This window comes from Nyctibius grandis, chromosome 18, assembly GCF_013368605.1.
Source record: "Nyctibius grandis isolate bNycGra1 chromosome 18, bNycGra1.pri, whole genome shotgun sequence".
Taxonomy (NCBI): Eukaryota; Metazoa; Chordata; class Aves; order Nyctibiiformes; family Nyctibiidae; genus Nyctibius; species Nyctibius grandis.
Window position 1 is genome coordinate 101401 of NC_090675.1, and position 27101 is coordinate 128501.

General features: G+C 58.9%; 3 protein-coding genes across 6 annotated transcripts in view; 1 reads left to right on the forward strand and 2 right to left on the reverse strand.

Moving 5' to 3' along the window:
* Positions 1–6864, reverse strand: part of LOC137671951 (fibrinogen-like protein 1-like protein) — a 30663-nt gene extending 23799 nt beyond the window's left edge. Inside the window, exons 1-3 of one of the 2 annotated variants that reach the window (XM_068415842.1) lie at positions 5657–6864; positions 4000–5340; positions 3797–3849 (exon numbers count right to left, since the gene is read on the reverse strand). In XM_068415842.1, the coding sequence (XP_068271943.1) occupies positions 6232–6864 (633 nt within the window). In that variant the 3' untranslated portion in view covers positions 3797–3849; positions 4000–5340; positions 5657–6231. Of the gene's footprint in view, positions 1–3796; positions 3850–3999; positions 5341–5656 lie in introns of those variants that run through there. The other variant, XM_068415841.1, reaches the window with a different exon arrangement.
* A 69-nt stretch (positions 6865–6933) lies between these two features.
* On the forward strand, positions 6934–12422 carry BUD23 (BUD23 rRNA methyltransferase and ribosome maturation factor). Its single transcript, XM_068415840.1, has 12 exons — positions 6934–6995; positions 7092–7129; positions 7439–7534; positions 7762–7844; positions 7942–8038; positions 8839–8935; positions 9298–9348; positions 9948–10033; positions 10249–10294; positions 10612–10673; positions 11789–11878; positions 12032–12422. Exons 1-12 carry the CDS (start codon positions 6948–6950, stop codon positions 12084–12086), a joined length of 849 nt encoding a protein of 282 aa, XP_068271941.1. The 5' UTR covers positions 6934–6947; the 3' UTR covers positions 12087–12422.
* A 307-nt stretch (positions 12423–12729) lies between these two features.
* Positions 12730–27101, reverse strand: part of STX1A (syntaxin 1A) — a 99394-nt gene continuing 85022 nt past the window's right edge. For 2 of the 3 annotated variants that reach the window (XM_068415843.1, XM_068415844.1), the window contains exons 6-9: positions 24967–25075; positions 18939–19012; positions 18495–18632; positions 16712–16804 (exon numbers count right to left, since the gene is read on the reverse strand). In XM_068415843.1, coding sequence (XP_068271944.1) covers positions 16796–16804; positions 18495–18632; positions 18939–19012; positions 24967–25075 — 330 coding nt within the window. In that variant the 3' untranslated portion in view covers positions 16712–16795. The other variant, XM_068415845.1, reaches the window with a different exon arrangement.

Consider the following 27101-nt stretch of genomic DNA (forward strand, 5'->3'; position numbering starts at 1 on the left):
GTTGAGCTATGAGGGCTCTGAGCACGCACACACAAGGGGTGGTGGTGGGTAAGCACAAGGCTTCTCCTTGGGGATCTGGATGCCCACCTGGGAGAGGAAGGCCACCCTAGCACTTGGCTCAGGAGGAAAGGACCCCAAGGCAATGGCGTGAGCGTGAGCGTGCTGGAGCCCAGGGCCAGGCACCTGTACGGGCCGAATGCCAGCCAAAGGCAATGCTGATGAGCTGTTTTACTGCCATGCAAGATGGGACCGCGTGCAGCACTGGGGCTGGCACTAGGACCAACGTGACCATGCACAAGGAGCCAAGCTGCCCTAAAACCAGCCAGGCACAACCAGGGGGTCTCCCCAGCCCGTGCCTGCCTTGCACGGCCCCCCAGGACTGGGCAGTCCCAGGCCATGCTGCATGGGTCTGTCACCAGCTCCAGGACAAACTGCCCTGGCCCCAAGCAGGTGCTGAAGCACCTTATGCCAAGGGCAAATGCGGCCCCATGAGCGTGAACCCTCAAGGTGAGCAGCTGCCTCTCGCCAGCCCAGGGAGGGTAGGTGCACCCTGCGCCTCTGGGGAGCATGGCAGCAGCGGGTGTCTGTCTCTTCGCTCCCCGAGTGCGTGGGCAGCACCTCACCGTGCCGGCAGCTGCAGCCCCTTCCACAGGCAGGGCTGGGCTGAGGACAAAGTCCCGCATGGGGCACGAGACAGGGATATTGGTAACAGGCAGGAGCTGGCAGCAGCACAGGGTGATCCCTCTGTGCCCCTCCTTGCCAGCACAGTTGCTCTCCCTGCCCGCACCAGGCGCTGCCTGTCCCACAGGGCCGTGCTGAGGGGGGCCAATGTGCCTCCACTCACCCCGGGGAGAAGGAGGAAGCGTTGCTGCCAGGTGTGCACCTGCATTCATTTCTGCACGGGGCCAGGCAGCAGCCTGGGGCCCATTCGGCCCTTCTGCCAGCTGGGGTGCAGCCAAACCCGGGGGGGGCGGGCAGGGGAGCTGGCCCCACGGCTCAGTGGCCTCCCTGGCCCCCCCCAGGCCTGGCTTTTTCAGTAAGCAGCAGCCCCCAGCCCAGGAGGGACAGGACACCTGGGAGAGAAGGGGTGCCCCCAGCATGGGCAGCCTCCAGGAGACCCTTTGAGCCTCAACCCCAGGTCAGCGGGGGCTGCAAAACCCCAGGCTGGGGCCAGCTAGAAAGGTGTCGTGTCAGGGTGCCCCAGCTGGGCCCCCCCATGCAGGAGGCACTTGGCAGGCAGCAGGGCTGGTACCAGAGCAAACTCTATTAACAGTTAACTTGATTAACAGAGGAGTCGCCGCAGGGGACGCTGTTGAAGGGAGGGGGAGCTGCCCCCCCTCCATGGGTGCTGCCAACCATGCAGCCCTTCCCTGCAGGGGCAGAGCCACCACAGCCCAGCAGCAGCAGGACTGGGGCGCAGAGCCCTGCCCACCCAGCCCAGGGCAGGTCAGGGCTGGGGCTGTTCCCTCATCCCCCTCCCTGCCAAGCTAGCCCCTCTTTGGGGTGTTATGGCCAGCCCTCCAGTGCTGCTCAGGACCCTGCTCCCCAGCCAGCAGCTCCTTGTCTCTGCCCCCTGTGCCCCCAGCCCAGCTGGCACCCCCAAAGACCTGCCAGGAGCCAGGTTTTTCCCCGTCCTTTCCAAAGAGCAGCCCAGCTTCTCCGGATGGAGGGAAAAGGCCCTAATGAGGCACCGAGACCCCATGCCCACAGGCTGCACCACCCAGCAGCCCAGCACCCCGAGCCTGTGGTTACAGGGACAGCAGCCCATGAGAACAAGCTGGGATGGGCCTGGGGAATGGGGGCTGCGCTGAGCTTGCAAGGCCTCAGGATGGGGCTGTCTCAGCTTGCCCAGAGCTTTTGTTTGATTTACTTGGTTTGCAACAGCATCTAATTACCAAGTGGCTGTTAACTACTTAGTTTTAGTTTTGCTTCCCTTTCACAGGGGCATGGTGTGTTGTCTGTTGTTAGTAATTCAAGGGTGGGAATGAGTAAGTTACACAGAATAGGGTGACAGCTGAGGCCCCACCATCAACTCACGCTTCGGCGGTTCCTTTCAGTGACACAAACCTAAGAGGCTGCACAAATCAGTGTCAGGGGTAAGAGAGCAAAGAAGCAGCATCCAGCATGCGTACAACACATCACTTACTATAAAGGCAGACATCACGTGGAGCTGCAAAGCAATGAAGAGAGGGGTAGGATGTGCTAGAAAATGTATAAAAGTGGCCCGAGTGGACTTGAGAGTGAGAAGGAAGAAATCCCCACTGCGAACGTCACACTCCTCCCAGCAAAGGCCTCAGGATGCCGACAACTCATGGTGACCGCCATCCCCAGCTGAAACTGCCACCCCCACCACCCTGAGGGTGGGGGCCAGGAGGGGCTGTGTAGCACCTGCGACTGTAGTCTATTACTGAGATGTGTTTTGTGGTAACTGGAGATATCCTCAAAAGGAGGGAAAGCCCGCAGTAGACCTGGAAGTGGAAGCTGTTCCCTTTTGTGACCCCTACCCACGGCTGCCTTGCCCCCACCTGCAGGAAGATGGGCTCCGTCTCTCACAGAAATGACCCTCTGTGGCTCAGGACCCCCAAGGATCTGTCCTGGTTTGTCCCTGAGGTGTGAAGACAGCCGAGGCCGCAGGCAGCTGCAGAGCTTCACCCTCTGCTCCATGGCTCAGATCCAGCTGGCAGAGGAAGGTGCTGGAGCAGTGCACAAACCTCCGCCCCCCACAGCAAGGGTGAGGGAAAGCAAACTCCTCATGGCTCTCACTGATCTGCCCAGCGCTTCTCCCTCTCTGGACAGCTCTGTAACCCTCTGAGTGCTCAGCACCCCACTGATGGGAGCACTGAATAGTTACCTCATGACAACAGCACTGGTCAGCCACTGCCACAGGAGAGGCAGAACACGGGGTTTAAATACAGAGTAGGTCCCTGTGCAGCCTCACACACCCTGTCAGCCCTACTGGTGCCCCGTTTCCTTTTCCACGTCAACCTTCTGATCCTGATGGGCTTGTACAGCTCACACAAGCCCTTGCCGTCACACCGCTGCTATCACGGTTCGGCCCTGCTGTATTTCCCCTAGCAGCTGTGCCGCAGGCACCCCACAAGGACCGCGCTCACCTGGCTAAAGGAAAGCCACAACAAATCCAGTTGCTCCTGGCACCTCTCCATCAGGTAAACAACCAGGGAAACACAAGAACACAACAACAGTATTGACACAAGGGGTAGAAACCTGGTGTGCTGGGAGGTGGCAGTTGGTCTGTGAATTTGGACTAGCTCCAGCCACTTTGTGCTCGAGCTCCTGAAATCCTTCCTGGAGCAGAGGAACATTCAAGCCTGACCAGAGTGAAGGTGACACTGGGGAGAAGTATACATTGTACACGTGACAGACTGGATGCCCCAAAGCATCCTTCCATACCCTGCATGCCACGCTTCCCCGCCTCTGACCAAAACCAAACACTGCCTGCAGCGTGTGAGCGCGGAGATCACGGTGAGCACAGAGGATACATCACAAGTGCACAGCAACCCCCACGTCAGGGGCAGCACAGAACGGGTCTCCAGGAGGCAGGAGTGAAGTCCACAGTGGTCCAGGGAGACCATGCTACCCACTCCCCACTGACTGCAGGCAGCATGCCCACCCTCCCCACCATGGCCTCAGGGACACAGGACCCCCTTTCCCCACCCTCCTCCTCAACATGCTGCAGTCACTATGTGAAACACCAGCCTGTCCCCTACCCTCTGTTCTCCAGCAAGTACAAGGAATATGTACCACCCAAGCCCACCAAAAGAAAGATGCGTCATTTTGTCACCAGTTTATGGCTGGATAGCTTTAATGTTCAAGATACATCACGAAGACCTGAGGAAGAAGAGGAAGAACCAGTAATATGAACTGCCCAAACCACCCATTGAAAGGCACATGGATTAGCTCAGTTTTTGTGCCTGAGTATTTCACCCCCAATTTCAGACACACAGACACAGAGCAGCAGAGTCAGCCCTGCCAGCTTACCGGAGCAGCTCTTCCCTGCCTCAGTGTCAGGGGGCAGAGCAATGCAGGCAGCACGCCAGCCAGCCTCAGTTCCTCCTGCTCCACGCCGCACCACGCCAGACCCTCTCTCTGCCAGGACGCTGGCTCAGGGCTGGGTATGGAGCCTGCTTCTGGAAACAGTCCACAGCCCCAGGCCTCAGCCCTACATACAAATTTAAGAAAGATCAATCCAGAGGACACATCACATTTGGCAGGGCTGCCTTAAAACCTTCAAACCACACTAGGAACTAGACAGGTGCTCCCTAGTACCCACCGCTTCCCATGGACACCCCTACCTTTTCCAGCCTGGAAGAGAACGTTTCCTGCCAAACTCTGCCAGAATAAAGACACCTCTGGTCTTTCAAGTGACTTGGTTTATAGCATGAAAATGCATCAGTGTGTGACACAGAGCCACAACCCCCGAGACTTCCACTCTGTAACCAATGCCCTCAAATGCCAGGCTACTGCTCTTCACATGCTGACATTTCAGGACTATAATCTCACACAGACGGACGGACTGCTAACCAGGGAGGATCCTGGAAAGCGCACTCTCTGCCCCTGGGCTGAATTTGCTCCAAACATGCAGCAGTCTCCCGAGTCTGCAGCTGGAAGTGGTACAATGCTCTCCAGAAAAGGCAGAAAGCTCTCCTGTACAGCATACACCCAGCATCGGTAGACATTACACTCCCTGCCATGCTACTTCCTCAGGCTCAGTTCAGTATCACAGAACACCGCAGCTGGAAAACACGGGGCATTTGCTTTCAACATGTTTGTGTTGGGAGAAAACATAATCCAGGGTCACTGCAGCGAGGCGAGGGCTTGGCTCCCGCACAGACCGCTGCCAGCCAGGCCCAGCAAATCCAGTGCAAAGTAACGCAGATAAAGTCTTTGGCAGGGTCAGAGTTCAGTACCATGAAGCTTTGCTCGCTCCATGTAGTACCAGCAGAGCACAGGTGAAACCTTCACTGAAGGAAAGACAGCAGCTCTGAGAGACATAATCTTTAGTTCTTAAAAAACTTCAGTACTTAAATAGGCAAATACCCTCACGTGCAAATGATGCTTAGATACACGTAAATCACAAGTAATGCTCAGTGCTCAGAGAGGTACCACTCCCAGCCAAAAAGACCTGTGCTGGATGGTCTTACGCGAAGTTCCTGGCAAGACCTAGGCAGGACAGGCCGTTCGGAACACAGAAGTGTTTTGGGCAGCACCTCCAGGCAATGTCACATGCTGACCAGGACACAAGCCGCCACGGGCCCAGGTTTCATTCTTCCAGGCTGTCGAGGCCAAGACTTCCGCACTCGCCACACAGCAAGGCAAGCCCTGAACAGGGACAGACAAGGGCAATGATGCAGTTTGGAGACCCAACACTCCTAAAATTCCCCAAAGATGCAGTAACAACAGGCGTGACAGCACAGAGGTGGCAGGTGTCAGATTAACAGAAAGCCACAGGGAGCCATAACTCAGCACCGGTGAGAGCACCCTCCACAAACACACAGAGCACACAAACACCACTGACAGCCATTTAATCTCTGCTGCGGCTTAAAACAGGCATGTGGTTCCTGACGAAGTCAAACAGCAGCACCAATGGAGGGGACACATCACAGTCCACAGAGCAGAGCTCATGAGCCACATTTACCTGTCAGGCACTGTGTCTGCAGGTCGTATCGGCAGAGGGGGCACATGACAGCGTGTCGAGCCCCTACACCACGTCTGCAAGGTCACGCTGGTGGCAAGGGCACGTGGCAGCCTGGGGAGCTGAGCCCACATGACAGTGGTCACACACTGTCTGCGGGTCACACTTGCAGAGGTCACATCACAGCCACGTACTATGCCTGCCAGTTGCACTCTGTGTCTGAAGGTCACGCCGGCAGAGGGGTCAGGCCACCACCCACGGAGCAGAGCCCGCACACGGAGCCTGCTTGTCACGTACCATCTCTGAAGGTCACACTGGCAGAAGGGCCATGTCTCAGCTTGAGAAGCAGAGTCCACACATGGTGCCTGCTGGTCATGTACCGTGTCTGAAGGTCACGCTGGCAGAGGGGAAATGTCACAGCCTGAGGAGCAGACCCTGCATGAGGTGCCTGCCAGCAGTGTGGTGCAGGGGACACCCCCCAGCCAGCTGCCTTGCCCGCTGGTGACTCTCCATCCCACCGCAGCGGTGGAGCTGGGTGGGTGCCCGGGTGGCTGCTCTGCCCTGCCATGGCCCCGCTGTCACTTGAGGCCGTAGAGGACAGCGAACCCCAGGAAGAAGATGAGCCCTACCGAGAGGCTGGAGAGGAGCTGTAAGCGTCCCTGGGCCGCGGCCTCCTCCTGGCGGAGGCGCAGCTGCTCCCGCCGCATCCGCAGCACCCGCTCCCGCTCCAGCTGCTCCCCGTAGTGCGCCCGGTAGAAGGCGTCGAAGTCGAAGGGCGGCGGCATGGGCCCGCGGCGGGCGGTGGTGGGGGCGTGGGGCGGCGACGGGGCGGGCGGGCGGCCCGAGGGCCGGGGGGCGTCGCGCAGCTCCTCGGCGGTGAGGAGGCCGCGGTCGTACCTGCGGCGCAGGACGGCGCTGCCCAGCACCCGGTAGGCCTCGCTAACGGCGGTGAAGCGGGCGGCGGCGGCGGCGCTGCCGGCGTTGCGGTCGGGGTGGTAGCGGAACGACTGCTCGTAGTACGCCGTCTTGATCTGCGCCGCCGTCGCCGTGGCCGGGACCCCCAGCACCTCGTACAGGTTTCGGCTCGGCCCCTGAGCTCCGCCGCCGCCCGTCTGCCCGCCGCGGGACGGCGCCAGGGGGCGGCCGGGCCGCGGGGCCCGCGGGGCGGCGGGCAGGAGGTGGCGCAGGCGGCCGAGCGCTGCCGGCTCCATCGGGCCGCTCCGCCTCGGCGCCCGCCTTGGGCGCGCCGGGGCCGCCCCGCGCGCGGCGCGGCTCAGTGACGTCACGCGGCGGCATGGCGGGCAGCGGGCGGCGGCCCGAGCACCGGGGGCCGCCCGAGCTGGTGAGCGGGGGCGGGCGGGGAGCCGAACCCGAACCCGAACCCGAACCCGAACCCCAGCCCTAACCCTAACCCGAACCCCCCGCGCTCTCGTTGCAGTTCTACGATGAGGCCGAGGCGCGGAAGTACACGCAGAAGTACGGCGGCCGCGATCGCTGCGGGGCTCTCGGGCCGCGCGGGCGGGGCGGGGCCCTGCCGTGAGGCGGCGGCGGCGGGGCGGGGGGGTCTCGTCATGGGGCGACAACGGGGGAACCCGCCGGGGGCTTCGGGGGGGGGCGGTCCCTCTGTGAGGCCTTGAGGGGGGACGGCCCCGCGGTGGAGCAGCGGCGGAGTCTCATGGTGAGGCGGGGTGGGGGGGTGACCCCGCCGTGAGGCGGTGGCAGCGGGGGGCGTGGGGCCGTGGCGGGGTTGCCGCCAGCTGCCCATGGCCTGGCCGTGCCTTGCAGCTCCCGGGTGGTGGAGATCCAGTCGCAGATGTCGGAGCGGGCTGTGGAGCTGCTGGGACTGCCCGAGGACCGGCCATGCCTCCTCCTGGACGTGGGGTGAGCGGGGGTCCTGCCCCGGGTCATGGCACACGGGGCTTCGGCTGGCCGCGGCGTTGCAGCCGGATGGGTGCCCCGGGGGGCGAGGGGCATCCAGGGCCCCCATGGCACCAGCGTCTCTCTGTTGCGGGCTGAAGAGGGACGGGCTGCTGTAGCGTTGAGGCTGGCCGGGGTCGCGCTCAGACCAGGCCCATGATCCCTGCGCTTTCCTCCCTTCTTCCCATCAGCTGTGGCTCTGGGCTGAGTGGGGATTACATCTCCGACGAGGGTCACTACTGGATTGGTATGGACATCAGCCCTGCCATGCTAGGTGAGCAGGCCCTCCTCCCCTGCCACCCTCGCCTCACCTCAGAGGTGGTCCCCAAAGGTGTGAGCTGGTTGCCTGAGCCGTGCTCTGTTCTGTGCAGATGTGGCTGTGGAGAGGGAGGTGGAAGGAGACCTTCTCCTTGCAGATGTGGGTCATGGCATTCCCTTCAGGCCTGGCATGTTTGACGGCTGTATTAGGTGAGTTTGTGTACATAAGCAAGCTCTCTTGATACTCCACATAACTGCATCATCTGTACCGTACACATGGTCTGCATATGGTGCGTAACAGATGAGTGTGACTGTCCTTATCAGTCACTCTCTTTGCTCCATGCAACTCAACTCCACCTCTCTGGGACAAACTGCTGAGATTCTGGATGGTAGAAGCAGTTTCTGACAGCTGTTTCCCAAGTGATGCTTGTCCTTTTTTTTGTGCTAGGAAGTTTATTGAAGTAAATAAAATAAAACTGGGGATATTATCAGGAGGGTTGAGACCTGCTTCAAGGAGGAAAACAGAAAGTATGTCTGTACCATTGCTCACCTGCAAAGTCCGTCCCCGGATCAAAGGTTTGATGGTTTGGGGTGAAGAGCTAGGTGAAGGGGACAGAAACACTCTTCTGCTTAGAGAATACCTCAGAAAGGTGCTGGGGAGGAGCAGGGACTGTCCATAGCTGATCGGAATGCTCTGGGATTGTTCATTGTACAGCTGTGCCAGGGCCACAGCTAAGCACTTGAATTATTTGAGCACCTAGCTTAAAGGGGATTCTGTGTGATTCTTTTGTGCTTGAATCACTACTGCACCTTGTTAGGTTTTGGTGTAGTGAGTCTCCAGAGGGATTCGTGTAACTGCAAAACAGAAGGCAAAGCTACGTGGAGAAAACTAAATTGTTTCCCTGAAGCCTAGCACATGCTTAGTGCTGGGAATAAGCTCAAAGGGAGGTGAGGGGCTCTGCGAAAGAATCGATGGCTCAGTATCCTGGGGGCCTTGTTTTCTTTCTCAGTATTTCCGCAGTGCAGTGGCTTTGTAATGCTGACAAGAAATCACACAGCCCTCCAAAACGACTTTATCGATTCTTCTCAACTCTTTATACTGCCTTGGTAAGTGTCACGCTCTCCCAGTCAGGCCTCTGCCTACTTTTACATCCTTGCTGGTGCATTTTAGCAAGATATTTTAAGTCAAGTATTTTAAGTAAATGCTGCTCTGAAACAGAAGACTGGCAAGAGCACCCATTTCCTATCTCCTTGCCTGCCTGCATGGTGTCTCGTGCTTCTCTGTCTCATGCTGTACCCCGTGCCTTGCTGTGCTGTGGGGGAGCTGGTTCTGCAGTCTGGGCAGCTCTCCTGGGAGAGTTCTCCAGGAGGCTTTGGGGAGGTGGGCGCTAGTGTCTGGGCTCGGAATTGGGTGACGAGAGGGGTTGCCTGCACTGAGACAGGTTTGTGACCCACTTTATTTCCTGTAGGCCCGAGGATCCCGAGCCGTCCTGCAGCTGTACCCCGAGAACTCAGAACAGGTACAGGGCATCAGTCAGTGGGGAAGAGGTACAGGCAGAGCCAGGCAGAGAAGTCGTGTGCTGTTTGGGGCTCTGAACGCATCGTGTTTCTCCACATCGGGTCTGTGTCGCTGTCCTTCCCGCCATCTAAAGCTCTTCAAGAGCCCAAAAAAAAACATATAAGGAGGATGCCCTATGCAATTTCGGTTGCTTCACTGATTGTCTTGGGCTGAGCCTTAAAATCAAAGAAATTGGCAGGACACGATCTGAATCTGCTGTCCTGGATTTTCCACTGTGTGACTTGGTTTGAAGACTGGCCTGCAGTCATCAGCACTGTACTGTATCTTCCCAGGGCTGGAAAATCCAGCCCAGTATCCCTCTCCTAGAGAGTCTGCTGCACCAATTAACCCCAGCTAAACTGAGGAGCAGGGAGAACCAAATAAAGCAGCGGACTGGTGTCCGCATGGTACTGCAGAACAGGGAGCTTGGTACAGAGTTTAACAGTGGCAGGAATGACCCATCTTTGGCATGCGCAGTTAGCTGTGGGCGAGCCCAGAGGTCTCTTGGGCATTGCTGGTGGATGACCGCTAAATAACTTTTGCACGTGCTGCTTTTTCCAGCTGGAGCTCATCACAGCCCAGGCCATGAGAGCTGGCTTTACCGGGGGAATGGTGGTAGATTACCCCAACAGCGCCAAAGCCAAGAAGTGAGTCCCGTGTCTCTGTGTATGTGTGTGTTGGGTTGAGGCCTGGGTTTAGCAGTGATTTTTTTTTTCCCAAGCTGTTCTCTCTCCCATGATACAGTCCTGGACAGAGGTTACAGCTTAGATCTGACTCCCTTATAAACAATCTCAGTCTTGCTCGGGGACTGGGAATCGCATGCTGAATCCCAGCATCATGCTCCTTATTCTTGTTCTTTCAGGTTCTTCCTTTGTCTCTTCGTTGGGACATCTGGCACGTTACCAAAGGTGAGGAGCTCCGCAAGGCAGCTGAGTTGCCTTCCTGGCTGCTTGGTGATGTGGAGGAGCTGTGGGCAAGGGAAAGTCACAGAGTGGGAGCCAGGCAGCTCTGCACATGCAGATGTGACTTCGTTTATACATTTCCTGTCAGTCTTTACAACCTGTGCTCTCCCTGAGATCTGGTTTCTTTGCCACAATTTCCAGAAGACCACTTTGTTCCTGCTCCAGTCCTTCCCCTTGCAGAGCCCTGGGTTCCCCTTAATTTAGATGGTGTCACTGTTAGCTCTGCGAACAGGAGAGCGAAACCTCCCAATTTTGTTTTTCAGGGCCTTGGTACTGAGTGTGCTGACAGAGAAGAGATGCACCAGGCAAAGTTCACCAATGAGAGGTATCGTGCAGGGGGCGAAGCTGCAAGTTCTTCCCATGCAAGGAGTGTCGGTGGGGTATCAGGGCTGGGTTTTGCTGCCTGAGGACCACAGTGCTGCCATGTGAGAAGTGACTGAAGGGAAGGGACTGGGAGGACCCTTGGCAGATGGGCACTGCTTTATCTTATCGAAGGGCCCCAGACACAAGGAGCAGGACGGGTTAGTTTGGAGGGCTCTGCTGTGGTGTCGTGGGCCTGTTGCTGATGCTTACTCTGGAGCTGCAGCTGAGCATTCAGTTTGAGATGCACTTTCTGTCTGGCACTTGGCTCTCCAGATCAGTGCCGTAGTGTAGGCCCGTGGTGATGGGAGGCGGAATGTTTACAGTGCTGGTGGTACCCAGCATGGCTTTTTTTTGTTGGAGAGGCAGGCTGCTGTGCCTGAAGCCCAGTGTTGCCTTTCTTCTGTCAAAGTCTTTGCTTAGCTGTGGTTAGCTGTGGCCTGGGGGGTTTCTCCTGGTGGCCAGGTCTCCTCCCATGAGAGTGGTGCAGGGAGGAGCCCCTCTTGCAGCCAGTGGGAGAGACAGAGAACAAAAAACAGAGGAAAATCGTCATGGCTGCCCAGAGCTTGTGGCTGCCATGTTTTCCTGCCTCTTACACTGCTGTTCTCTGCTCACTTAGGGAAAACCTGGTCTTGGAGGGCAATAGCAGAAGTGGCAACTTGTTGGGAGGAACTGGGAAGCCAGCAGCTTTGCCTGCTTCTTTCGGAGTAGAGCAGACAAGGGGAAGACGGTTGTGCTTGAGACCGTATTCCCGTGAGATCCCAGAGCACAGCGTGCTGCTGGTGTGTCAGATATGGCACGGGGGAGTGCTGGCCTGCTGCAGCCCGTGGAGGGCACGTATCCCGCGGCTCAAGAGCCGGGGCTGGAAGCAGCCTTCTCCCCCAGCGCACCTGGAGTTGGACTGTTTGGGCACCTGCCCCCATGCTGGCTGAGCCTTTTTCATCCCAGGGGTGGTGGGAGGGGTACTCGCTGGTTTTATGAGGCAGAGGGCATGCCCAGTTCTGGTGGCAGTCCTTCAGCGCAGAACACTGCACCCCTGCACCTCAGTTCCTCTCCAGCTGCTGTCCACTGTCTCTGTAGGACACGGTTCAGAAACACCAAGGGCAAGTCTGTGAAGAAAAGCCGGGACTGGATCCTGGAGAAGAAGGAGCGTAGACGACGACAGGGCAAGTAAGTTCAGCTGGGTCCTGTCTCAGCTGAGGCTGACTGTGCTGGTCTGGCCTGCTATCATTGGTTCAAACTGCCATGAACCTGCTTCCCTTCCCCTCCCCTCCCAGAATGACCTGTGGATTGTGCTTAGTTGCTCTCTGCTTTTCTCCACAGGGAAGTGCGAGCAGACACGAAATACACTGGTCGAAAGCGCCGCCCTCGCTTTTGAATTGCTCTGGACAGAGCTGGCGTGGAAGATGGTGTGTTGGTCCCTCCAGCAAGCCTCCTGTGGATGGCTCAGATGGGCACCCCAGGCCTGGGACTTGCTGGGACAAGTCATTGTAGCTCTTGAAGGTGTAAACTGGCTCAGGTGCTGCCCAAGAGCCAACTGCAAAGCTTCCAGCCCTGTTTTCCTGGTGAAGGTAGAGTGGCAGACAGTGCTCTGGCCACTTGGTGTCTGCAGTGTCATTGCTTATGTTCCTGAGAGCTCAGTGAGCCTTCTGGAGCTCCAGGTGAGCCAGAACGTTATATCCAGCCTCCTCACTAAATAGTCAACGAGTCAGAAGTGTTGCTGGTCTCCTGTGTCCTGCCCTCCGTGCAGGGGAGTACTGAGGTGGGAACAGAGCACCTCGTTCCCTGCCAGCCTCCTCTCTGCCCTCAGGCAGGGAAGTCAGGTGGTATAAAGGTGTGTGTCCTGTGAGGGCAAATATTCCTCCTGTGGCAGTTGTTCCTGTGGGCGCTTTGCATCAGGCCCACCCTATACACTTTAGTGCTCCCAGGGTGCTGGGGTTGTCTGCACCCCAGCCCTTGCTCCCCATCACCTTCTCCCTTCCCCTGAAACAGAGAGGTGCCAGCCAGAGCTTTACAGTTACAAATGTTTATTCTACATAAAAGTTCCACAAAATGGGAAGCTGTTTTGCACCCAAAGCTTTGGGAGAAGAAAGGGAGGCTAGCAGGGAGGGAAAGGGTGAAGGAGAAAAGAGGCAACATACAGTGTCATCCAGCCCAGTGAGACAGAGCAAGCCAGGGTCAAGATCCACATAGAAAACAAGGACACTTAGCTCACAGTACAGCAACAGTACAACTCCACGGGGGGCTCGGAAAGCCTTCAAGTACATTAATTACAAAAAAAACCCAATCCCCAGTTCGAGTGCAAGCTGTGCGTGCCCCACACTGCTCGTGGAATACTGCATCGACACGCTCCCGGCGCTGGGAGGGGAGGTGGCACTTGGAACAGAGGTGGTGTAACCCAAAGGACAAGTGGTCTGAGGTTGGGGGCTGGAAAGAAAAAGTGAAATGTCTCCCCAAAGCACAACCACACTGTTGGTGATTTGGTCTGTACATGCAACGACGGGTAGGTAAAAAGGAACTGAACGGGGCTTCCCGTAGTGCAGGGGTAATTATTGCACCAAAACACCCTCCCCTCACAGCGAGGACAGTGTGAGCCTGCCTGTGGGGCAGCGATGGCAGCCTGCTCCTCTGCCTCCCTCATGTCAGAGCCCGGCACCACCGCTGCCCACAGGACCCCAGCAGAGTGCCAGTGGCAGAATCACCAACTGTGGCCCTGTCCGGCTCCCACTGCTGGGGGGCTGCTGGCAGTGGTGGGATCAACAAGGAAGGAGCAAGCGCCAGAACCCCCCCGAAGTGCTGTTCTTGGCCTCGTGCCTTGACAGGGGTGGGCCGCAGCCCTGATGTCATGTGAGCTTGTGCCACAAAAGCTGCTGCTTGGAAGAAAAAAAAGTCACCTTGTGCTAGCAGTGGGCATCGCTGCAGGGTGAGAGCCTGAGAGGAGCTTTTTTGCCTGCCTGCCCAGGAGCAGCCCTGCCAGCAGTGTTATTGCTTCCCGGAGGAGGGGGCCCAGCGCTCTTGCTGAGCAGAGCGAAGCGCAGACTGTGGTGGCAGGGAGCTGCCGTGGGCAGGAGCAGCAGGTATCTTGTACGTCACCTCCAGCTCCCTCCCCTGTATCCAGACACATCCCCACAGAGCGAGGACCCTGCCCACGCCTGCCTCCTGCCCTGGAGGGGGGCTCCAGAGCTGTCCTGCCCCTGCTCGCAGGGGTCCCGGTGCCCCAAGCCCTTTTGCGCACACAGGCTGCAGTGCTGTAGCTCACATCGGTTGATGTGGGACTGTGAAAGAAGGGGGCTCCGGTCGTGGATGTTCCCATGGCCGCAGGTGCTGGGGGCTTGGGCCAGGCAGGGGACCGGGCTGAACACGCTTCCCAAGGGTGGCTGAATGCAACCAGGGGCTGTATTGTGGGACCTCGGGTAACTGGCAGGGAAAGAGCCATGTCCGGGTTGCTGCTGGGCAGGTCTGCACCTGAGGAAGGCAGCGCTGTGTCTGGGCTGCAGCCCGCTGTCTTTCACCCCGCGCCCGTGGGCACTGCAAGCAGGGCCAGCGCCTGCGCTACAGCACCCAGCCAGGGTGGAGGAGCGCGGGGTTGGAGCAAGGAGGCGACACGCTGCCTGCAGCTGGAGCACTCGCTGCTGTCAAGTGCCCTTCCTCTGCTACCAGCATCTGGGCTCGTGTCCAGCTCCTATCGCAGCGTGTGGCTGTGAGCTTGGCCCCAGGTGCCCACCCTGCCCTGCGCTCCTCTGTGGTGCTTTGGCACATGCATGGGCCAGCTGGAGCCCTGGAGTCTCCGGAGCCCAGCCCGAGGTGGACAGTGGCAACACAGGGCCCCTCCGAGCTGCCAGCAGGCTCAGGCCACCCCACAGTGGATGCACCCACGTAGCGGGCACAGCGGGTGCCTCACTGGATGGCCCGGAGATGAGCAGGTGCTGTGCCAGGAGGAGGTGGCAGGGGCAGGTGGGTGCCAAGAGGTGGTGAAGAGATGGAAGGGCACCGCCCTGCTCAGGAGCTGGTAGGATAGAGGAGGAGGGAGGCTGCTGCTCCTAGCTTGCATAGGGGTGGATGCAACAAGAGGCTACTCCTGGGACCACAACAGGAGAAAGCCCAACTGCCTTCAGCCCCCAGCCATGGGGGTGCCTATGTGGAGAAGTGAGGCTGGAGCAGCCCTGCTCCCAGGCAAGCACTGCTGGGGGCTGCGGGTGTCAGAGCCAGCCCCAAACCCCAACGGCCAGAGCCCAGGCCTGGGGACAGCGGGAGCCAGGGCTGAGAGACAGAATGATGAGGCTTTGGTGCAGGGCAAGTGGCCAGTGAAACACGCTGGCCTTAAAGTACCTGTACCCTCCTGCCCTCTGGGCCAGCACCAGCATGCCGCACAGGTCCCCACATGGCCTGTCCCCATCCCCAAGCAACTGCGATGGCCCCAAGCAGCAGCTCCTTAATCCACACTGCACCCACTGCCAGCAGCAGCACGCCCAGCCCCTGGCACCCACACCGGGCCAAGGGCTTGCCTCAGGAGGGGGCAGCCCTGCCATGGGCAGAGCAGCAGGGATGGAGCCCTGCAGCCGGACATGGCCATGGGACGGGCAGGGCGAGGGGAGGCAGGGCCTGGCAGAGTGCACCCCTGGGGAAGGGCCCCGTGAGAGAAACAGCCCAAGGAAAGGTGTTTGCAAGCGCAGACGCGGTTGACAGACATGAGAGCTTTGGCTGGAGGTGATGGCGAAGCTGGAGGAGGTTGATTGGGCACTGTGCTCCCGAGGACCCCCTAACACCCTTCGTCGGTCCCTCCTCATCCTTGGCTGTCGCTAACACAGGCTGCCCAGCACAGGAGGAGCAACAGTGCCCAAGGGCACCTCTGTCCCCACCTGGTCCCAGCCAGCCAGCCAGGCTGGAGCAGTGATGAGCGCTTGGGTTCCCCACCCCAGGGTCCCCCTTGCGCCCATCACCATCCCCTGCACCCTGCCTGTGCCCCGGGGCCGGCGCTCCCTCCACACAGACGCACCGCACTGCACACACAGCGTCACAAACAACCATGCATTAGAAACTGAAATGCTGCTGGGAGGCTCCGGGGCTGCGTGGTTCGCTCCAGCGCGGCTGTGGCCCCATGGCACGCGCGGCTCCGTCCATCGCACACAAACAGTCCCATGGGGTGAGTCTAGCCGAAAATGCCGCCAAAGGTGGAGGCAATGACGATACCCAGGATCACGCAGCAGATTATGATCATGATCTTCTTCTGCTCAGATGTTCCAGCACCAGCAGGGAGAGAGGGGAGAGGGGACCATGAGTGTTTGGGGCAGACTGGCCCCAGGAGCTGGGGGTGCAAGCTGCCCTGTTGCTGTTTGCGCCTGGTGGGCTCTGAGCAGCACTGTGGGAGCCAGAGGGGGTCCAGCAGCCTCGGGGCAGGGATGGACGCCGCAGGTCCCCCCTTCAGCCCTGGACTGGCAGAGCTGAGCTGGTGGTCCCCGAGCTGCCAAGCTGATACAGGACCAGGCGTGGGGACTGGGACAGGCAGCTGGCACCGCGCTCAGGGTCAGAGCTGAACCGTGCCTTTTCTCTACTGTTTTTGGCAAGGGACATGGCTGTCACAGCAGGCCTGGCCCACGGGATCCACCCTGTCCCTTTTCCTCCCCCCCAAGCAGCACCCCTGCCCCACAGCTTGTCGTCAGTGCTCAGGCAGCCTGTGCCAAGGAGCTCTGCCTCAGCTGGTGCTGCCAGCGGGACCTGCGCAGCACCCAGCACTCAGGCACCTGCGAGGCTGCGCCGTGCTGCCTGCTCCTCTGTGCAGGCAGCGGGGCAGGCAGGGGTGCCAGGCAGGGGCCTGCCCCCAGGACAGAGGTGCCAGCAGTGTAGGGAGGGGAAGATGGGCCCCAGCCAGTGCCGTGACTCACCCGTCGGGCTTTGCTCTGGTACTTCACCGCTTTTTTGGTGTCAGACACAGCCCGCTCCACGTAGTCCACCGAGTGCTCCACATTGTACTCGATGCGGTCGATCATCTCACCCTGCAGAGCGGGGACAGAGCCACGCGCCCGCGCGCGCAGACGTGAGCCCCTTCCTGCTCTGCTGCTCCCCGGCACCGTGTGGATGTCACCCTGCTCAGCAGCCCTGTGCGGGAGGGAGAGGGACCATCAGTTGCCTGCAGGCAGTGGGTGCCCCAGGGTGCCCTGGGGTGGAGGGTCCGTACTGCGGGCTCTGTCCCAGAGGGCTGGGACCTCTGTGCACATCCCAGCAGGGAGGGAAGCAAGGGTGTGGGTCAAGGGGGTGCCCCAGCCTGGTCCTGGCCTGGTGGCCACCCTGTCTGATATCTCAGGTGACATCAAAGCCACAACAGGATCTACACTGACACCACGTTGCACACTGCTGAAACCGGAGGCATGGCAGGGGAGCAAGGACCGCACCAGCAGCACCACGTGGGATGCTCACGAAACCACGCACATGCAGGGACAACCACTCTGATCCGCACAAGTGCCCTGCCAAGAGCGGAGGGCCCCGGGGTGACGCTGGTGAGGCCAGACTGCAGGGTCCTGCAGGGACTCTGCCCCACTCTGTCCCCCCGGCTGCAGGGGTGGGCTGGGGATGTGGACTCCTGTGGACGTGGGGACACGGACTGGGGCGAGCTCCCCAAGCCTGTCCACCTCCTTTGTCCCCATCCTGACTGCACAGGGAAGCAGCCAGGTCCCGCAGCAGCTGGAGACAGAGTCTGACAGTTCATGTGACCAACAGGGTCAGCAGGGGTGGACGGCTCAAAGCCCAGTCTCCTCCTACATGGCACAGAGGGAATTGGGGCTGCAGAGCCAGGGGGTCATGGCCAGCAGCTCTGCAATGCTCATTTCTCAGCCTAGTGTTGGAGAGCACAGGGAGGGCGAGCCTTGCAAGCCCATGGGGGCTCTGGTGTCACCCCTCCGCCAAGCGCTGACCCCCACCAGGCTCTCTGCTGCTCCCTGCCTCACCTAAAGCTGCTGCTTCTACCTCCCACCTGCGCCATGCCTGGGGCAGAGCAGGCAGCTGCCAGCACTGCTGCCAGCCCGGCACCCCTCTGCTCCTGGTGCCAGCAGCTCGGGGCCTCCCACCCCACGGGGCAACGCAGGGTGCTGGCACGGTCTAGCCCTTAGAGCGGGGCAGGGAACTGCTAATACCCCCAAGGCAGCCAGGACAGGGCACCAATGCCACTGTGCCACGGCGACCCTCGCCTGCCTGCTCTAGCCAAGCCCTAGTGCCACACGAGAGCCACAGGCATGCAGGGCGCAGCCATGCAGAGCAGAGCATGCAGCACCGGCGGGGGCTCGGCGGGGCTGTACCTGCCACTGACGTCTCCTCGGGCCGTGGCAGCATGGCGGGCAAGAAGGGGGGTGAGCAGAGACACCGGAGCGCGTGCCCGGCTGGAGGGCCAGGTGCTGCGGGCTGGTGGCACAGCCAGGAGTGGCCTGGCAGGACCACCGAGGCTGGTGGCACCCTGAGCTCACCCAGCAGGGCTCGGTGCTCTGGGGGAGATGGAGAAATCTCTGCCTGCATGGCAGCCACCTCCAGAGCCCATCACCGCACCTCCCGCCCCGGGCACGCAGCAGCCGCCGGCTCTGGGGCGCAGGGCGGGTGGCTCTGGCCCCGGGGAGCCCAGCTCAGGCGCAGGGCAGGCGGCTCCGACCCTGGGGATCCCAGCTCAGCCCCAGCGGGAGCCATGTTGGTCCCAGATGCAGTTCTTCCCCTCAGCACCCACCCAGGCAGGGGACCACCGGCAGCATCATCGCCCTCCAACCTCCCCAAGTGAGCTGGCCACCGGGCCGCAGCACCTCCCTACCTGGCTCTCCACCAGCATGGCCATGTCCATGAACATGTCATGCAGCTCTCGGATGCTGTTCTCCAGTTTGATGATCTCGCTGTGCCGTGTCTCAATCTCATTCAGTGCCTGCTTGGTGATGTTTGAATCCATAATGATCTGCAAGAAGACAGGGCCACTGAGCACCGTGCTCAGCCTCTCAGATGCTGGGATTAGGGGCACCAAGAAAGGGAAAAGCAGGAGCCTTGGAGCCCCTCCAGCCACCCCAACCAGGCAGTTTGCAGCAAACCCCCACCCCACCCTCTGGCCAGGACACAGCCCCTGCTCAGGCAGCATCCTCAGGCCAGACACGAGCACCCAGGTCCCACCTCCTGCATGGGACATGGCCTCTGTGGCAGCATGTCCACAAGCCAACGCCCCCAGCACGAAGGGGCTGGCTCGGCTTTAGCCTGTGCCAGTGCTTACCCCGGAGGAGAAGATGGCTGGGTTGCCGCTCTCCAGCATGTCCTCCAGCTCCTCGCTGGTGGTGGTCCTGCCAGCTGCAAGTGACACAACACAGGTCAGCCATGAGCTCCTGTCCCAGCCATGGGTCCCGCAGCCCTACCGCAGGGCTCTGCTGGCTCCATGGCACCTCCTGGGAGTGGAGCGGAGCAAAGCTTTCAGCTCCAAGGGTGCACTGGGCAGTTTGAGGGGCTGCCATCCTGCAGCCTGGCTCTGTCCCAGCACTGCGACCCCTCTTTTTAAGGAGGGGCGAACAAGCTGCCAGCTTGGCCCAGCTCACCCAGGAAAGCCCGTCTGTCCCTCCTGATCAAGCTGCCCATTCCTGCAGGGCAGGGAGTGGTGCCAAAGGACTGGCAGCCACCAGCACCCAGTTGGCAGGCTGTGAAGGAGGAGGGATGGAGAGCAGCAAGGCAAGAGCAGAGATGCTCTTGGCAAGCCCCATCCCGGGCCATATCAAGGCCACGAGGACGCTGGGCTCAGCAGAGCTCGCTGGCCTGGCAGGCGCTGCTGCAGGCGTGGGGCTGCCCGAGTTTTAGCCCTATGGCTGCATAACAGAAACCGGGCTCCGTCCTTCCCCCTACAGGGACTATCCTTTCAGGTTGTAGAGAGCAAGAAGGTCTCCCCTCAGCCTCCTTTTCTCCAGGCTAAACACCCCCAGGTCCCTCAGCTGCTCCCCATCACACTTGTGCTCCAGACCCTTCACCAGCTCCGTTGCCCTTCTCTGGACTCGCTCCAGCACCTCAATGTCCTTCTTGCAGTGAGGGGCCCAAAACTGAACACAGGATTCGAGGTGCCAATGTCTCCTTGGGCTGATCACCCTCCCCAACTTCCCCAGCTCCGGGAAGGGTCAATAGCCTGTTTCCAGCCACCATTACATGTTTTAGGATGACAGAGCATCACTCCCTCCAAGGGTGACCCGCGACACCTACTTGCCAGCTCTTCCTGCCTGTTGGCTTCTCGCTCTCAGCTGAAACTGCCTTGATTCCAGGAAGGGAGAAAAAGGGCTCGAATGGCACAAATTTACGAACCCTCCTGTTGACTGTGCTCAACTCCGAGCAGTCCCTGGCACAGTGACAAGGAGGAGCGTGCCAGGCAAGGTGCATCAAGGACTACTTGCTCTGCCCAATTCAACCCCTAGAGTCAGCCCCGAGGGCAAGCAGTGGGATCAGCTCCAGGAGATGCCACGTCTCTCACAGGCAGAGGTGGGATGGGATGCAGGATACACGTTCTCTCTCACACCAGCTCTCACCACCTCCTCGCTGCCCTGTTGCCCTATTGCAGAGCATGGGGCCAGTAAAAGCTGTGGCGAGGCAAAGGATGAGAGCAAAGCCATCACACGGATTAACAACCAGTCAGCCAGTGCAGGCTTGGCCAAAGGCCACAGCTGGTGAGGAAAAGAGCTTGCTTTAATGCTGAGCCAAAGCACGAGGCCCAGAGGCTGCATCTCGCCCACGCCGTCCAGCACAACGCTTGCCAAAGCCGTATGGCCAACGTGCAGGACCCCAGAGGACTTCCCAGGCAGTCCACTGCCTTCTGGTTAAGTTTCCTGGTTTGGAAAGGCTGTCATTAGCTCCTCAACAGCAAGAAAATCAGATGAAAGTGTGCTAGATACTGGGTTGATCTGCTGCCCACAACACCACAGAGCTACTGCACAGTCACCAATGGGAATGAAAGGACTGAGTCAAAGCAAGGTGCCCACAAAGGGAAAACCCCTGCCCTGAAACTTGGCAAAACACTGGAAAATCATGAGAACTGGACCTCTGCCTCCCCAGGGAGCTCCAGAGTACATCTGCCTCTTACTTGGCATCTCTAGAAATTAAAGTTTCCTGGGGAGAAGAAGCTCTGCCAATGAACAAAGCAGTACAGAGCATCGCTGGGAGCTGCAACACAGAGGGAGAAGCAAACTCAATCCTGAGCTGGCAAGGAGGGAATGGCGAGAGACGATGCACAGGTCATGGTGCAGCAGGGCCACCAGAAGCTTTGGGACAGGCAGAGGTGAAGCCACTGAGGAGACTTCGCACCTCAAGGCCACTGCACAGTCCTTGGCCCTGCGATGCCCAGCTGGATGGAGTGACCATCCCCATCAACCAGCTCCCCGGGACGGGGCAGGAGCAGCTCCATCAGGGTGTGCAGGACCCTGGGGAAGCTCCCGGGGAAGCCTCCGGTGCCACAGCTCACACCCATCACCCAGCTGATGCCGAATGCCGCTTTGCCCAGTCCTGTGTGCCAGACGCTCTATAAATAGGGAAGACTTGAGGCACCTCGGGGCTGCAGAAGTCAAACGTGCCATGGCTGAATTAACCATAACAGCTCAGCTGTGCTCCTTCGGCTTGCAGCATCCCTCCTCCCGGCGGCAGGGCTGCATGAGCACCCACAGAGCAACAGCTCGGGCTCAGCATGGAAACACCGAGGACGTGGCACCTTCCCAAGGCTGGGACCCTCTGTCTGGATCTGGCTTCAGATCATATCTAATGAGAGATACAAATCCATACAACTCACGGGGACATGGATAACGCTGCCCCATCTGCCAGTGCACATAGAGGTAACGGGTACGAGTGACCCAACACACTTGGTCGTCCCCCAGCTCAGACAGGTCCAGCACTGCTTGCCGTGGTGTCGGGATCCACAGCTTGCCTTTCTGCACGTCAGTTAACCCGGTTTCACACAGTGGGGCGGGGGCTGATTAATTCTCGCAGCGCCTTTGGAGACGGCAGATACTTTATTTTTGGCTCCTCGGTCTCGCACATAACAAAACTGTTCCTAAAAACAAGCAGCGTCTGTGCAGCACCTCCATGGCTTCAAAGCTGCACACCCACCGCAGAAAGCTCCTCCAAGCCTCAAATCCAATTTATCTGGGAGCAAAACCTAGTTAGATTTAAGACGTTGTTTCTCATAATGGACAAAACGGAGAGGGGAAAAAAATGAAGGAGCGACACCTCCCACGGCAGGCAGCAGCCGTGGGGACACCGCTGAGGGGAGGCACGGTCCAGGCAGAGGACAGCCACCGAGCATCACCCCAGGACGTGGCACATCCTGCGATCCCTCCACGGCATCTGCGGTCTCCGTGTGTTTGGGAGCAGAGCGAGTGAGTAAGCGGAGGGTGAGGGCAATGATGAAGGCTGGGGCAGAAGCAGTGGGAGAGGAGAGGACACCCCCTTCATCACGTCAGACAGGCTCCTGGGCTCAGCATGTGCTGGCTGGGCAAGGGTGACGGCGAGGGTCACCGAGGCACAAACTCTGGCACACACAGACACGGCGGCGCCCCCACAAAGAGAAGGAGAAGATCCTGAGAGGGCTGTGGGGAGCCCCAGGGGGTGGCTATGGCCCGGGGCAGTGACTCTGCGTCACCATTTCTTCTGCGACTGTCCCACTTCCAGAGCAAGAAGTGCATGTGGTTAGGACGGAGAAGCTCACCGGGCACTGGGAAGCCTTCCCAGAGCAGCTGAGAAGTCCCTGCTCTCATACTTTTAAAACACGAGCAATTTACTGGCTTTGCTGCCAGAGCTCCTGGCACTTTCTATCTTTGGATTCATCAGCTGAAAACAAGAGCCAAGGATTTCACAGAGCTTTGTGCAGTCACCACATCCCAGCTGAGCTGCTTTCAAAAGAGGCTGTTCAAGAGCCCCTGGAGCAGCAGGGACTGAAGGTGCTGGCTGGGATGCCCCAGGACGAGCAGAGCCCTCTGCCCAGGAAGCACTCCTGCTAAAACCTCCACAAGCTTGTTGCTTTGGACGAGCCTTTTTGCCAGAAGAGATCTTCCACTGTCCTGACAGAGGAACCCAGCTTTTGCAAAGGACTGTGTACAGGACTGTGTACCTTCCCAGCACAGACCCCATCCTGCATCTGCATCCGCTCCACACCTCCACCTCGAAAGGAAAGCAGGTCCCTCACCATCACTAACTAGGACACCTCCTCTGCACCCAACCACTGCACCACAGTGAGTCCTAAGCAGCCTTTTCCTTGCACCCCATCAATGCTCTGTCGGGCCCTGACAGCCTGTCAGGATGGAGAAAGCCAAGACAAGTATAATTTAATATATGTGCATAATTTAAGCAGAGCAGCAGAGTCCTTCCAAAATCTGGGAGTAGAAAAACAAGAGGAGGGTTTCTTTCAGGTCTGCAGACAATTAAGGACCCGGCTAAGTCCTTTCAAATCTCCTCTCTTAGAAGGGGGACACAGGGATACCTTGAATTCCTGTTTACATTACAAGCCACCTCTGTGGCTGGGTATCACCTCCAGACTGATGTTAGCTGACAAATGAGTCAGTCAGCTGGAGCGTTGACACACTTATCATCCTGCTTTACATCAAACGTCAAGCTCTTGTTGAGCCTCATGTCAGTCAACCTTTCCATTCAGCCAGCGTGAAACACTTCTATTATTATGACACATCATAAAGACTAATCCTAACAGAGGAAAGGCTTGCACAGCCAAGGCTCCTTCTAGCCCTCCCCAGAAACTACCATACCCCACCAGCACCCAGATTCCCAGGCATCTGCAGCTCATGAAGGACATTCCCACAGGTGACCAACAAGGACACCACTCTGACTCAAAGATCGCCTACCTTGTTATTCACGCTGAGCTGTGAAAGGGAAAGAAAAACACCCATTTGTTTGTTAGGAAACAAACCTGGATTAGGCTTCAGACTCTTTCATTTTGAGCACAAAAATCCATGACACTTCTCTGACAATGAGATTATTTGCAAAAAAATCTCTTTTGATCTTTGCATGCCCTGACTTCTCCCTTCCTTGCTTATTCCCCTAATTACGGTGGTGGTATGGTTCTTCTTGGCTGGGAGATGACGACGTTTCTCTAAAACTACCCAAGTATCACCGGTTGCCAAGAAGAACCACCAGAAGAGCAGATTTTGTGGACAGGCAGGACCAGACTTCTCCTAAGCGATGGTCTCTGGATGACGCACAGAGATCTTAGTGCCACGGTGGTGACAACCTCAGAGGTGTCACCTGGGGCCCACCTTCAGCCAGAAGACACCACTACTGCTGCTAAGAGCCATTGGGGTCCTGGGTCCAGGGAGATGCCTGGGGCAGGCACTGAGGCTCATGCTGCTCCTGCAGCAAGGGAAACAGCTGGGAGCAGCGAGTGTGGCCATCTCAAGAGCTCATTTCTCTGGTTTTAGATTTAGTTCAGTTCACCCATGATGAAAAGCACCCAGAGGAAAAGCAAGGCAACACATGGGAGTCAGGAATTCCCACTAGCTTCTTCGAATTCAAAATCAGCTGCAAACAAGGAAGACATTTCTCTCCCTGTGCTCTCTGCCCTCTCTATGTGGCATTTAAGAAAATCTGAGAGGAGTTTCTTCATAGAATCACAGAATGGTTTGGGTTGGAAGGGACCTCAAAGATCATCTAGTTCCAACCCCCCCTGCCACGGGCAGGGACACCTTCCACCAGACCAGGTTGCTCCAAGCCCCATCCAACCTGGCCTTGAACACTGACAGGGAGGGGGCAGCCACAGCTTCTCTGGGCAACCTGGGCCAGGGTCTCACCACCCTCACAGCAAAGAATTTCTTCCTAATATCTCATCTAAATCTCCCCTCTTTCAGTTTAAAACCATTACTCCTTGTCCTATCACTCCATGCCCTTGTAAAAAGCCCCTCTCCAGCTTTCCTGTAGCCCCTTCAGGTACTGGAAGGTGCTAGAAGGTCTCCCCGGAGCCTTCTCTTCTCCAGGCTGAACAGCCCCAGCTCTCTCAGCCTGTCTCCAGAGCAGAGGGGCTCCAGCCCTCTGAGCATTTTTGCGCTTTGCTGGATGCAGCTGGACACTGAAATGCCAGGTACCACCACAGGTCTGTCTCCCAGTAGGAGCGGTGTCCCAGGCGCTCCCACGGGTGCGCGCACAGTCCCCAGGCACCCCCGGGTTCTCACAGGGGAGCTCTGCACAGCGGCGGGAGCAGCTCTGATCCAGCGAGAGCCGGTGCAGGATGCGGCCCCACGGCGCACGCAGCCCGGCTGCGTTCCCCCTCCAGGTTTACTCACTGATCTCCAGCTGCCTCTGAATCCTGCCCTTGCAGCGTTCCCGGTAGTCGGTCTGCGTGGCATTGTACTCGGACATCACCTCCACGAACTTGCGTGACAGCGTCGAGTGCTGCGGAGGGGAGAGGAAGAGGGAGCAGGGGTGAGGGTCCCGCGGGAGGGAGAGACCTGACACCCCCCGAGCCAGGGGAAGGCCCACCCCTGAGCACCTCCACACCTCTAGCAGCCCAAAAAGCGTTTCTAGCCCAAAAGCTGCTCTGAGGAATGTGTCAAAGTGCAAGGGGGGCAAGTGGCAGCAGGCAACACGGCCCCAGGGGGGTGGACCAGACGCACCCCTCACCCAAGCCCAACTCAAGAGCAGCCTTCAGCCCCCCAAGGACACCCTGGGGTGGCAGCAGACCCGTGGGTCATGGCTGGCAGCACCCTCCTCGCACCACACCGCAGCTTGTACCCAAGCAGCCCGGAGCTGAGGCCACAACGGTGCCCTGGGTTTCACCCTGCCTGCCTCTGCTGCTCTGCCGGGGTGTGCCGGGCCCAGCAAGGTGCAGGATGGACCTGTGGCACTTTGTGGTGCTGGATCCAGGCAGGGAGTCCCTGGGGGTACCCGGCACCCCAAGCCATTGAACCCCCGACCTGGCTGTGGCCCAGGGGCTGGGCACACAGGCTGGGACAGGGGCAGGGGATGTCCGGGGTAACCGTCCCTGCTCCGGAAGCATGGTCCCATTTTTCCTCCCTATACTGCAGGGCTGCCCCGAGCATCAGCTCCACGGGGACGCAGGGGATGACTGTCCGCCCCAAACTGAGCGGCTGCGTGCAGAGCTGCCAGCCAGGACGGACAGTGTGGCAGAGCTGTCAGCCTCCGCACACAGAGCACCCTCATCTCGCTAGGTTGCTTTCCCTTCTCCAGGAAATGTGCCAGAAAACCAGGAAACCTGACCTGCTGAACACGCTGACCCCCCCAGTGCTGGCTGCTGCCCCGGGGGGGACGCTCACCCCTGTGTGAGCACCCACCCTGGGGCTTGACTTACTGGGGTCTGATCCAGCTGCCAGGCTGAGCACAGCAAACAGCCCTGAAGATGTTCCAGGAAGGTCAGGACAGAGCATCACATGCATCCTTCATCCAAACACTCAGATCTCCTGAATAAGCCCTTTCCCCAATATGCCAGGAATCAAGTTTCGTAGTATCATGAACTCAGAACGGTTTAGGTTGGAAGGGATCTTCAAAGATCACCGAGTCCAGCCCCCCCGCCATGGGCAGGGACACCTTCCACTAGATCAGCTTGCCAGAATGTAAAAGCCGTTCGACTGCTCCTCAGGGTTGTGGAACACTTTGGGAGGTGGTTTTGCTTGCAACTAAAAAAGTGATGCATTTTCCCTTGTCTTGTTCTTGGGAGCGGTTGGGCTGTTTATAAAGGCACAGAAAAACCCACCCTGTAGCTGGGACCTTCACTCTGACCGATGGCACTCGCACAACATGAAGAACCGCCAGCAGCAGGACATGGGACTCAGCTACGCCCGCCGAGCGGGGCCGGAGCAGCAGCGCTGCTAGGGCCAGCCGCCCTCACACCACTCTGAGCTGCTCACCCTCCACGGCTGTTGGCAGCAGCCCTTCCCTGTGGCGTCCTCCTGTCCCCTCTGCTGAACCAGGCGGGAAGAGCTGGCAAGGGGGTGTCGCAGGTCGCCTTTCATGGGAGTGATGCTCTGTCACCCTGAAACATGTAACGGTGGCTGGAAACGGGCTATAGACCCTTCCCAGAGCTGGAGGAAGTGGGGAGGGTGATCAGCCCAAGGAGACGTTGGCATTATGCAGCTCCTTAGACCTGTGAGCACCCAGATGGCTGAGCTCAGACCTCACCTGCAGCTGTGAGCTCACACAGGGCACAGACAGGGGTCAGGTTGTTCTCCTGCTGCAAAGCAGCAGCTTCTCAGGGCTTTAGGGGTACTCGTACAGAACCAAGGAATCACAGACTGGTTTGGGTTGGAAGGGACCTTCAAAGATCACCCAGTCCAAACCCCCCTGCCATGGGCAGGGACACCTTCCACCAGACCAGGCTGCTCCAAGCCCCATCCAACCTGGCCTTGAACACTGACAGGGAGGGGGCAGCCACAGCTTCTCTGGGCAACCTGGGCCAGGGTCT